The sequence below is a fragment of the Manis javanica genome, chromosome 2 (assembly GCF_040802235.1).
Source record: "Manis javanica isolate MJ-LG chromosome 2, MJ_LKY, whole genome shotgun sequence".
Taxonomy (NCBI): Eukaryota; Metazoa; Chordata; class Mammalia; order Pholidota; family Manidae; genus Manis; species Manis javanica.
The window spans coordinates 106,575,010-106,587,949 of NC_133157.1; the positions used below are offsets into that span (position 1 = coordinate 106,575,010).

Below are 12,940 nucleotides of genomic sequence, written 5' to 3' on the forward strand. Positions count from 1 at the left end.
TAATGAACCTGGGAGAGGCGTGGCCAGAGAGGCCGAGATGGGATGGGACGGAGCCATAGTCAGTCACCTCTTCCACATACCTGGAGTTCTGCCATTATTTTGTCTCCTTCTTCCTCCTCCTCTTCATCCTTTGAGGAGGAGGCTATAACTGGTGGTGGGGGTGGAGTCCAGGCTGATGCAGGCTCCTCTGCTGGACATTTTGTGGCTCGAGCCTGTGAACTTGGTCCAGCATCTTCACTGCTCGCCTATGGGAGAGTCAAACCACAGACAGTGGCTTAACACCTGTGCTGGCCACAGGACACGTATTCCCTCACTGCCTGGTACATCGGCTTCCTGGCTCTTCGAAAAAGCTGAAAGGCTCTAATGAGTCTAGTTTGAGTTTTTGTTTGCGCAAGCTGTCATTTGGTGGATGGATAAAAGAATTATAATAAAATTATGACTCCTCAACATTCAGTGCCTTAACGAAAGCCCCTCCCTTACGACATCTCCTTGGAAATTGTATTTTGCATTTAACACAAAAGACGAAACTGCCAAGTTAAGTGGAAGCTAACACTTGTGGAACATCTTTCTGTGTGGACTCCTGCCACTGTGTTAGCTAATCTCAGTTACCTTTCTTTTGATTCCCCTCTTATCCCTGTTTTCAATCTTAGGATGCCTTTCTGGGGAAAGGAGCTGGTGATTTGCATTTAACACTGCTGCAGCTGAAAGTCAAGTGGGGATGAACAAAACTCGTGCCACTGAGTCTAGTCCAGTAACACCAGCTGGCATTTTCCAGTCTTTGGTGCTTCCTGGTGATCTAGTTTAATGCATTCTCTACTCTGCTTACCACATTTTATGTTCTAATGAGGATAGAGAAGACCTGTGATTTGAGCCCAGAGACCACTTTACTAGAGCGTAACCCATCAGACCTTAGCAACGGTGTTCTCCTTCCTACTGGTGTAGACCACATCGCCGGACCTCGTGGTGGTGAGCCCCGATCCGGGCAGGTAACTCCGTCTTGGGGGTGGGGGAGGAGGAGGGGGCGATTTAGCCCCCAGCTTGTCCAAGTCCTGTTCTGAATTTGGAGAGTCTTCTGGAAAACAGTGTGTCATTACAGAATAATCTCTTTGCAAGATAAGGTCCAGAGCAGTGTATTTTTATAAGCTCAATGCATTCTGACTTAAAACATTTCTCTATTCTCTCCTAGTGCCATGATTAATGGTATAGACCCTGAAGCCCAACTGGCTTGAAATCCTAGAAAGACCCTGTGCATGTTAATTAATCTCTCTGCCTCAGTTTTTCATCTGCTAAATGGGTATTATAATAATATGGATGCTATAAAGCTCAAATGACCAATTAGCCATAAAACATTTAACATAGTGCTTACTGGCTTACTGTAAATGCTACACAAATATCAGTTATTGTTATTAAACAAAAAGCTGAGTATTACTTGGAGAGATGAGAGATTACAGAGGCTGAAGGCAAACCCGGAGCACCCTGCATGGCCTCCAACGCCTTCATCCCTCTCAGGTCTGAAAGACAGTGTTAGCAGGAGGGATTTGCGCTAGGGGTGTTAACAGTACAGTGGAAGGCAGACGGGAACTGGAAATCAAGTCAGGGGAGAAGTAGATTTTTGATCATGATTATGTGGGTGGAAAAGGTTCATTGCTCACAGAAATTAGAGAATTATAAATGAGTATACTGACATGAAAGGGTAGGAGATGCAGACATCTGCTCAGTGTTCCTTAGAAAAGGCATTTTTTAATGAAAACCCAAACAACCTCATCCCTGCCGTTTACCAACATTCCTCACTTATGTTTACTAACCTAAGCGCCCGCTGAAGCAGTAGAACCCAGAAGTCAGGGCTGGAGCTTCCAGCTACCTGGCCTGTCCCAGCTCTCCCCAGGGCATAGTGTGACCCCTTACGAGTGCGTTTCTCTTTTGTGAGCCACCTAGACGGGTTGTTTAGAGGAGTGGCTTGAGCAGTTTTTAAAGTTGTAAGAGATGTGGGTAAGTCGCCAGGGTGAAATGCCATGGTGATCTGCACGGTGCCTGCTGCCTACACAAGGGTGCTCAGCTGCAGGCTATTTGGCTGGTTCCTTGGGATGGCCACCTCGGCTTTGTGGGTCCCTACAGGGCCTGGCACAGGCCGGCTGGCTCCAGCCAGGCTCTCTCCTCTCATGAGTAATGCCAAAATCCCCCTCCTTGGCCAGTTCAGCTGGGCTTCCTCGGGTCCCTTCACCACCAGGCCTTGGCCTGGCACTGCTCAGCCCAGTTTTAGCAAAGAATCCAGCTAAGTCAGGTAAGCAGCAATCCCCTTCTCTTGATTTGTTATCTTCAGAGCTGAGTACAATTTCTCTCCCCCATACCAATAGTCTTGAGTGACATCTTTGCTGTGTTAACAAATGCCTTGGTGAATAATTTGTCTTTAACACGGACTGAGGCCACAATCCCCCACATTTTCCATTGATTTTTGAGAGCTCTCCATCTCCTCATTATTTAAGTAATCAGACAACTCACCCAAGAGGAAATAAATTAAAACCCTATGCTTAGGATTTTACCTCAGTAAACAAAAATAAATAATAACAATACCATCCATGCCAAATAAATAAACATGGTAGAAACCGGCATTTACAGGTAACAGATGATACCCTTAAGCAATGTAGTGGCTTGTACACTAGTGAAATCTTTCAGACAAGAAATAAGACCATGTATTAAAAAAGAAAACAAAAGCAGTAAGAACATTTTAGCTGAATAAAAAATACTTTGGGGAATAATTTAAAAAATAACTATGTAGAGCCTTAAAGTCTGAAAGAATAAAAAGTCCAAATGAGGTAAGTTGCCAAAGTGGAATGTTATTTTGTTGTACAATCATGAGAAGGAATGATGATAATTTATTTATAATTACAAAACATCAAAGGCCTATGTGAGAAAATTAATACTGAGGAGAACTGAATTAGGCCAGATAGAAACATAATGAGACAGGTCATTTTACCCATCAGACATTCTCCATGGGAACTTTGGAGAAAAGCCATCTTTGGGAGAGCAGGCTGCTGTTTCCAGGGCCCTTCCCTCTCCTGGCATTTGCTGCCCCACCTTCCAGGGTCCCTAGAGAAGCCAGACACAGTTGGCAGAAGGGGAGGGAGGTAAAAACAGCAGGGTCTCAGGGGAAGAGCTTCAGTAAGTAGGATTCCAGAGCAGTTTTCGGGGAATGAGAACCTGGGACGACTGTTATAATGGTTATAAATTGTATCCACTTTCATGTTCCTTGACATGCAAGGCAAGATGGTGATTCTTTTTCAAATTAATTTTAGTTATTGGAAGAGGCCTCATTGAATGTGGCTCTGAGAGACACTGCGCTGCAGGTAAAATAATGTCTTTGTGCATAATTCTAAGATCAGAGTAAGGCACATGGTTTGTACTTGGCAGGAGATACAGTAGGTTTTATATTCTTATTGACACACTGATGCTTAACTTCCATAGTTTAGTTGGCTAAATATACAGTCTAATAATTTTGATTAAAATATTGCAATTTTGCCTTACCATGTAATATCTTCCTGGGAGCACATAAAAGCTGGCATTTTCTTTCTGCAGCATATGAAAAGCTCTAATTTAAATGCGGGCCTCTTATTCTCCCAGCTGGTGCTGTGAAGTGTCATCAATTCAGAGGAAATGCAGGAGTTGGGAATCTAAATTTTACCTTATTGGGCATTGTTCTAGTATCTAACACAGAACAGTTTCCTGTCATTGCTTATAGTTAAAAAGCAGAAGGGAGAATCTAGGCACCTGTGGATTTGTTCTCCCAGTGTAAAAATTTCCCAGGACTCTTAAGAAGTGAGAGACTGGTTCCACTGGCCAGCACGTGCTCAAGGGGGTGACAGCACACTGACTGGGGGCAGCCAGCAATTTGAGGACCTTACCGGAAAATTCCAGCTTGTCCGCGGGAGCATCACCCTTTGGCTGTGGGCCTGAGGCTGGTGGCATCTCCAGGTTTGGAATTGACTTCATGATATTGGCCTGAGCTTCTTCTAGTAGCTTCTCAAACTCTTTCCCGTTATAGTGGTCCAAATTTTGCCTTTTCTCTTCCCATTTCCTTTCTGCTCTCTAAGGGAAATAGCATGTGAAGAAAATTTAAAAAGCAGAGGGAAAAAGCTAATGAACTGTTTGGAGATTTCACACCAGGGTAGGAGGAAGTGAAACACAAAGTGTTGGTAAAATGATGCTCTGGTTTCCTTCTGTGACGCTTCAGACAAACCCAACCCCTGTGCCATCTGCCGCAATAGTCTGCAAAAGGAGCTGCTGTTCAGCCCAAGTGATATTCATTCATAGAAAGCGAACTCAGAGACCCAAATTCATTCATTCAATTACTACTGAGCACTTAAAACATACTCCTACCAATACTAATAAAAAGGGACACAGAGGTATGCTTCCAAAGGTTTGTATCCCATAACCAAGGTTTTATTTTCAAAAGTGACTTTTTATTGGAGGGGAGATGTTCAAACAAACAGAAACAAAATCCTACTTCTATCAAAGAATTGCTCTGTGACCTCTGGGTCAAATTTTCTTACTTATACAGTGGGAGGTTATTTAGAAGACCTCTATGCTCCATCAAGTTCTATAATGGGGAGAAATACATAAATGTACTTTAAAAGACCTGCACATTTTGAAAAGGATATTTTCCTGTATTTTGAGATGGTACGTTAATCATTCTAGGAGGGCAGAGTGGAAATTAGCACCAGGATTAATGGAACCCCATAATGTAAGCATTGAAAAGACCTTGGAAATCATTTTACCAACACACTTTACACTTGAGAACAGTGGGGGCTGGGGAGGTACGGAGTGTGCCAGGACTCACTCTATATAGTAACAGCCCCACCACCATCCTGACCCTCCTTTATTTTTCCTTCCTAGCATTTGTTATCATCTGGCATATACTGGTTCTCTGTTTCTCCCTACAAGCAGCTAAGTTTCTCAGACATGGCCTTTGTCTCTTCTGTTTACTGCCTACTGCAGAGCCTCTGCGGGCCTGGTGCATGGTGGGGCTCAGTAGTATCTGCTGAATCAATGAAGCTCATGTCATTCGTCAGAGGCAGAGCTGGCAGTAAGGCTGAAGACATTTTCGGATGACTCATAAGTCCCCCATCAAAGCTTAAAAGACATGCTCAGCAATGCTAACTACACCCAGTGGGTTCTCAGTAGATATTTGTTAAACAAAAGAGTTATCCAGTAGTCATCCTACTGACACCTTTTAAACATGGAGATGTGCAGAGTGGAAAATCCACTCACTCTCAGGAGGAAATGTGTTTCATTTCTCCCCTGCGCCTTTCAGCATGACATGACAGAACCATTGCCAGCCAATCCCATTTCCACCCCCTCCTGTCATCGGCATTTCGGGAATGGGCTGACTTGGATCAGGGGCACAGCCACTGGCTTTGGAGCCTAGAGAAGCTGCCTCACGTTCAGAGGCCCAGTTGCCATGACTGTAGCCTTCGCCGTTTTACGAGGCCACCTCCTCTCAGAACCTGACTTACCCACTGCTGACTTGTAGGCAAGGCAGGAATGATTAGTGCCAGGTTGCTGGGGATGCAGTGACCAGTGAAGGGCAGGTGGAAAGAGAACGTTGGGGAAACAAAATATTTGTTTTGTTTCACCGGCTCCAATAGAGAGAATATATAAAAACACAGGATGTTTTCTCTCTAAATTGTGTGACCTTGAGACCTAGTTTCTCTTTCCATTTTGACTGCCTCCCCCTGCATCGGGAGACTGTTGTACTAACTTCCCATCCAGCACCCTTAATTCTAGACCCATCACCTCAATCAGTTCTGCATACTCTTTCAGATTTGTTTTCTGAAGATGCCATTTTTTATCACTGGTCCAAGCTGTGGCATTTCCTGGATACCTACACAGAAAACTTTAGACATTCCTACTGGTTTTCAAGCTCTGCTAAATCAAGGTTCAGCCTGTTTGACAAGGCTTACCTCCCTTTCTTACTCTTGACCGTCTTAGCCTTTGCTCTGGCATCCCTCTGTCCTAGAATGCCCTCCTTGCCTTCTTCGGCTCACCCAGATTCTGTTTATTTTTCAGTCAGTGGCAAGCCCTCCCTGGGTCTGCATTCACCAGTGCTATGTTTGAGCCGACACACACTGGCTGGAGAGAGCGAACGCCATGCTTCCTCCAAATGGTGATGCTAAGCGATGTCATGTTGCGAGTCAAAACCAGCCACCGTGGGGAGTCTTGGCTCCCCAGAAATGAGCAAATGCTACAGATGAGGGCTTTTCCCACTGGAGAGCTGGTGGTGTTTACCAGCACGACACTGCCCAACTTCCTACAGGGAAGGGTGCTTCACCCTCCTCTGAAATCTCATGACCTTTCTCTTAATCTGGCACTGAAACCCATTCACAGTTCTAAAAATCTATCTAGTGTGTATATATGTACAGAATAGATGCATGATGAAATTATGTCTTTGACACACATGCATTATCTCTACAATGAGACAGGAAGGTCTTTGAGGGAAAGGACTGTGTGTGTTCCACTCCTTTACAGGGTTACAAAGAAATGGAAACAGGACTCTACCTCAATAGACACTGCCCTGTTCTTGGCGCTCACACTGTGGATTTCCTCAATGAACAAGCTCTGCATGGCCGAGCCGTTCATTGGCATTTGAGGAGACTGCGGAGCCTGTGTGGGCTGCATAGCTGAGGTCCCCTCCTGTGCGACGGCTGCAGGGCTGGCGGGGTGAGCACCAGTCCCCCCCGACAAGTGCGGGGCAGGGCTCAGCAGGCTGGAAGACAGCTGGGATGGCTGCATGACCACGGGGGAGCTCTGTGCCTGGTGAACGGTCAAGGGCACCACTTCCGACTTCATGTCCCCAGGGACTCCCGTGCCGGGGAGGGGCCGGCCGGCACTGTGGGGTGCCTCCTCCTGGCTCTTCAGGGCTTCTGCAGTGGTGGCCTTTTCCATGGCGACATACTGTGCAGCCTGGGCTGCATCTGTACCTTTCAAGAGCCCATCGGTGACATGTCTGGAAGAAACCAGGTACAGAAGCATGAACTTTTGTCAAGAGGGTAACTTGCATTATATTGTTATGGTAACTTGAATGCTGTGTCATCTCACAGCTGGGCATGATTTGTTGCAAAATTAAGACATTCTAAAACCTGGAGTAGCAGCTCAGGGTTGAGAGTTTCCATAGCAACTTCCCCAAACCTTTGAATTGCCCCCTAGTTATCTCTGGCAGCTGCTCCCACCGTCCTTCCCCAGGGAGACGGCCTGCCTTTCCCTTCCCAGCAGCACTGCTGCACTGAGACTGTGGCGGAAAGTGAACATGAGTCTAGACAGTGCCACCTCCACCTGGTCTTGACCTAGACAGCTCTCAAAGATACTAAGTTCTAACCCCAAAGCTTCCCAAACTCCCCATCTCTTCTTTGCTCACTGCCAAACACCTTGGGAGGGCAGTTTATATTCCAATTCCTTCTGCTTCACCACTCTACTCTAACATTTTCTTTTCATTGTTTTTTTGGGAAGAGCAGAGAGAATGCTAGCGTGCTCTGTTTGTCCCCTTAATAAGGATGGTTTGTTTTAGGCTTCGTGGATGGGTTACGGCATTTAGGTAAGAGCTTACTGAAGAATTCTTTTAACAGGTCTTTGTCCTCCTGCCAGAAAAAGTTCACTGGAGCAGTTTAAAATGAGTGAACGTATGAGAAAATGTAATTCAGGTACAATTTCTTCCTGTACTCAGTCAGGTGTGGTCTGTGTAGGGGGAGGCTTCTATTTCAATCAGAATTCCTTTGGTATCCTGCAACTTAGGCAGGCAATTCTACAGACCTTTGTAGTGTTTTCATCTCAAAAGAGGCTCTTCCTTGAGGTCATTTGTAACTAGAAAAATCTCACATGTTCCTTGTGGCCAATAATTTGTCTAAAAGTCAACTACATGTTTAATATATTTATCTTACAAATCTGATCAAATGACTGCAGTTAGCTATTGAAATTCTCCCGAGAAAGTTCCATATACACTACTTCTGTTTGTGACCTGCTTTCAAACCTGGTATAAAATTTGAAGGTAATGTGTCTCTGCAGTTTTCTAGTTCTAGTAAAAAACTGAAAACTCAGAGTCTGCCACTGTTGGGAAGTCATTCATTTTTAGTAGCTGTGTCCATTTTCCATGCAAGAGAGGAAGTTTTATAAGGGCAGAGATTCTATTAGTCTTATTATATTTTTAACACCCAACACCAGGCCTGGAGCAGACAGAATATCTAAATATTCCTGACTGCCTGGCTGTGAGATCAAAGCAGCTCTGGTTGAATTGTGGGTTCCTATCTATAGGTAGCCCAGCCTCGTACCTGCAGTGAACCCACCCCAACCTCAGATTCTACCTACACAGTGGGAACAACAGTGCCTGCCCTGTAGGGTTTTTTATTATGACCAAAGGAGCTAATATTTGTAAAGGGCTTAGTTTGGTGCCTAATACACAGAAAGTGCTTATAGATGTAAGCTATTGTTATGATTGTGTTGAGAAGAAAAAGACCTAATTGTCACCCCAAAATAGAGTAGACAGTGTTATGAGGTATCATTTATAAAGGTGCTTCCGGTAACACAAATCCTGACTGTGTATATGTCAGCACTTTATGACTGGGCCTTGGTAACAGCTGTGGGTGAGGCAGTGATTTCTTTCTTCTGCTTGACCTTTATTTATGGGCGAGCACATCCTTGGTCAGGGTGGTTGGCCCATGCCACTCAAGGGGTTCCTTTCTCAGTTCTAGGTGGGACCAACAATCGCTCAGACACCCTTTACATAGGTAATTAAAAGGCAGCTTTATTTATGCCCACTCATTTATTCTAACTGAAATAATCTATACCTCTGAAGTGAAGGGAGCTAATAAAATATTTTGATCCATTCTTCCACTACAAAATGTTATGAAAAAAGAACCACCTTCCAGTGACTTTTAGGAAGTGTTTGCTGATTTATGAATTCTAAGCCCCAGGATGTGCCAAATGCAGCCTACTGGAGGAACCAGGACCTAAGAGATACACAACAGGATGTTTATGGTGGGAAGAGTTTCCATCTCTTCTCAGGATACCGGAAGTATGGAGTGATCATGGCGACATGGAGACAGGTCCCAGGAGCACAGAGGAGCCGGGGAGTCCAAATCATAGCCGCCAACCTTCCCCGCGTGCCCCCCACGCCTGCTGTGCTCCGGCGGCCGGTTACCTCCGCAGCACGGTCAACGTGTCAGTCATGCTCCGAACCCTCTGCAGGAGACTGTCCAGCCGGTGCGGCTCCTCCTTTAGAAACCGCACGGCCTCCACCTCTATGCGCAGGATGGCGCGCATCTTGTTTTGTAAGGTTGGAAACTCCCCTGCGGGCCAAGAGCAGCTGGTGAGTCATAGGAGAAAAAGCCAGAACATCAACCCGCCATCCCCCCACCAGCCACACTGGGACCCACACATGTCCAGGAGGCAGAGGACTGTTAGACAGATTTGGGTTTAAACTGACCATGGGCAAAAGGGCAAAGCTCCTCCAGGCCTCACTTCCTCTCTGTGTATTTGGGACAAGGCCAATTGTCCCTTTGGGTCGTGTTTCATGAATTTGGCATGGGTGCCCTGGCACATGGTGAGAGGCCGGCGGAGAGAAATGATCACTAGTCTCACTTAGTCCTAAACCTTACAGCACCCATGAAAACGCAAGCTCCAGGAAGACAGGGACCTTAGCCTACCTTGTTCAGAGATGTCATTTAAGTACCTAGGATAGCGCCCGGCCCAGGTAGGAGTCCGAGGAATACTTGGCACAGGAGTGCATGAATCCTTGGTTATGTGACAAATTTTCAAACATCTCAGGAAACGCATGTTACACGTCTCCCTTGGGCGAGAAAGCTCACCTTTCAGGGTAGCTACAGCTTCACCCACTTGCCGTAGGAGGAAGGCCCCATCTTCCACGTCTTTTAGAGTAACCACTCGGCTAGGCGATATGGAGTCCTTCTTCAGGTCTTCAACGAAGTCCTCCAGCTCACTGGGGGAGCGAGGAGACCAGCAGACGGACATGAACACTGAGGTCCCCCAAAAGGACAGGCGCTCACTGGAGACTCCCACTGTGCATGGTGCCCCAGCCCCGCCCCCTTCCATGAGATGATGGGAGTACATCTTAGAAGAATAGCTTGGTTTGGCTCCAAGGGTATTGCTGAAGTGTAAGGCAGGTGCAGGGAGGCTCTCCCAGGCCCGTTCATGGGGAAGTCCAGGCTGGCCGAGGGAAGAGGGGGCATGGCCGACAAAGAGCCCATGCTGCATTCTCAGGGGGGCTGATGCCAAGCAAGGGAGGGACATGTGCACTGCATGACATGACAGAGGACAGAGAGGGCGAGAGCGAGAGCGGGAGGGAGAGAGAGAGTGCCCATGTGGGAGAGCAAGATGCAGAGCCGGATGGTTTATCGCAGGCTTTCCACGCTGGGACTTGACATTTTGGGCCAGATATGTATCTGCTGTGGGGCATCCTGTGCATGGTGCGGTGTTTAGCAGCACCCCTGCTCTCTACCCACTAGAAGCCAGGAAGCCACCTGCCTCCCTGAACTTGTGGCAAGCATGAATGTCTCTAGATATTGGCAAATGCCCTGGGGGTGGGGAAGGGGGCTAACTTGCCCCTGAATGAGAACCTCTGGCTTATGTGATTGTCCCATCATAAGGACTGACTTTCTTTCTAAGCTACAAAGAGAAAAAAATGATCACAGATCTGATTTCTGGGGTATGTGTGTATGAGAGAGACAGATGGACAGACATATACACATCCTTTAGGGTACTGCCAGTTCCAGTGGATCTAAGTTAAGGTCTTCCACGTCCCAAAGCCAACCAACCAAATGAACAAACCAACAGCAGCATCCTGTCTTCTGGACACATTATTAACCCATCCCAAACACATGCATCATTTCAGTTTGCCTGTAAATCCAGCAGAAAACCTCCTAAGTAACAGACGAAAAGAAGTGTGAGACGAATCACCACTAGGTGGCAGAAAGTGAACAGCTATTGCACCAGCCAGAGCCCTGCTCAGAGCCGGCAGAGCAAAGGGCAGGCAGGCACGGGACCTGGAAACATGGCCCGCCAAGACCCATCCTACTAGGCGGGCAAGAGGATGGAGTAATGGATGTCTTGGCAGCCTTGGGAGGGATGCGTATGTCCAACAAGGACCCTGGGGTAAACAACGGATAAATCTACCTTGAAGAAGTGGGGTAGAGTTTTTGGTGATGCCTTTCCTTCGGTTATGGACACTGGACCAAAATTGCCAATGATCCCTTCAGATGAAATGATGCACCTTCAGGACCCAAACGGGAAGCCTCATCTGCTCATTGTCCTTATTTACAAACTGTGGACAATTACATACTGCTAGGGGAACCCACTCACAGGAAACTCTATAGCTACTGCATCCCTGAGTGGGGAGAATGTGTGCTCTGTCTCCTAAGAGTCTAATAATGGAGCCATTTCACAACCAAACAGACTTACTTTAATGCGTAGGAGGGACACACTGTCCAGTGTGTCCAAGCTTTGATGGAAGAGCTGAGACCCAGATGTTGTCATGGTTCCATTAACAATCCACAAGCCTGCCAGGATGCAATTAATACCCCAGGGAGCTGTCATCTGACCCGAAGTCAGTCTGCCTAAAATTCTATTTTAATCGCCTCTACACAATGTGTCTCTAGGATTTCATAACCCTGCATACAGGAGACCCTTAAATGTCATAGCTTTTCCTTTGTTGGCTATGGAACATACACAAATGTGTACTGATGTAGTCATACATGACAATGTCACTTATGTTCATATTTATGATATCTACTATACATAAAGCATGCAGATGAAATGTATCTATTCAAAATAAAAGAGACCACAGAGCTAAAATGAAGGCTGAAAATAAATTTTCAAGGCCACAGGCATCAATATGACCTTTGAGATGTAAACTCTGCTCAAAAGAACACCAGGTGTTCACAGAGGTGATGGCTGAAGCCCAGCCGCCCTGGGCCTGTCTTACTCCATGTGGCTGTCCCCAAAGCCCTAGACAAAGTCCTCCCAGTATGTTGGATCCATTTCTTCTCCTATCTCATTATTATGCCGGGCTACACATCTCAGGATGTTATTGAGATTAAAGATGCCTCTTCTAGGTCAGAAGCAAGAGTTTATCTCAGCTAACCAATAAACATAATTTTTAAAAGAAGGAAATTTACTTTTTCATAATTTAATTGGAAAATTTATAAAAATATTATTAAAAAGCTATGTATTTTTAAAGACATTTTCAAGAAGACTCTTAAGACTTAGTTTTAGACAATGAGGCTGTCACAAAAACATTTCAGACAAATAATAGCCTTCTTACCTCACAGTGGGTGATTAGCTGTCCATAAATGCATGAGCTAAATAAAATTTTAGAAGCTACTTTCAAATGTTAATGAACGGTGGTCAAATTTAATTTTTTTCAGAAAACAATAACTTGAATTGATTTTTTTCCCCCTCTAGACTGCTGAGAGGGATATTCTAATTTTAATTAGACACACTGGATTGACATCAGAGGTGATAAAAGCTACAGCTCAAATATCTGGTGGTAGAAAGCAAGACTTTCCTTCAAGGAGACTTTGGTGGTTCTGCTCATGAGAAAAATTTGAAAGTTGCTGCCTTACAATCCCAATTTGGGAGATTTAAGATTTCCAAGAAACAAGAGAATTACCAATGCTAGAAGAATCCACCAAAATGACTATTTGTTATACTAAAAGGTGAAGCAGTTCTATGATAAATTTTTGTTGCATAACAAAACATACATTAACATAAAAGAATTAGCCTGCACTAGTGACGGGGAGCAGCGGGAGTAATAAAACTCTGCTCATTTTCAATGGTGGGACGTGATAGATGCTTTCCATAAGAACTTCATTCAAGATTGGTAACATTCAAGGAAGCATTTTTCAGTCTGGATCAGACCTGTTTTACATTTAAAGTCTCC

At 45.4% G+C, this 12,940-nt stretch overlaps 1 protein-coding gene across 20 annotated transcripts in view; it reads right to left on the bottom strand.

The window, feature by feature from the left end:
- KIAA1217 (KIAA1217 ortholog) overlaps positions 1-12,940 on the bottom strand; it is a 622,979-nt gene that overhangs the window by 11,623 nt on the left and 598,416 nt on the right. For 18 of the 20 annotated variants that reach the window (XM_073229082.1, XM_073229087.1, XM_073229077.1 and 15 more), the window contains 6 exons: positions 9,852-9,982; positions 9,185-9,332; positions 6,553-7,000; positions 3,900-4,083; positions 909-1,072; positions 81-245 (listed from right to left, as the gene is read on the bottom strand). In XM_073229082.1, coding sequence (XP_073085183.1) covers positions 81-245; positions 909-1,072; positions 3,900-4,083; positions 6,553-7,000; positions 9,185-9,332; positions 9,852-9,982 — 1,240 coding nt within the window. The remainder of the gene's footprint in view (positions 1-80; positions 246-908; positions 1,073-3,899; positions 4,084-6,552; positions 7,001-9,184; positions 9,333-9,851; positions 9,983-12,940) is intronic. The other 2 variants (XM_073229079.1, XM_073229086.1) reach the window with 1 other exon arrangement.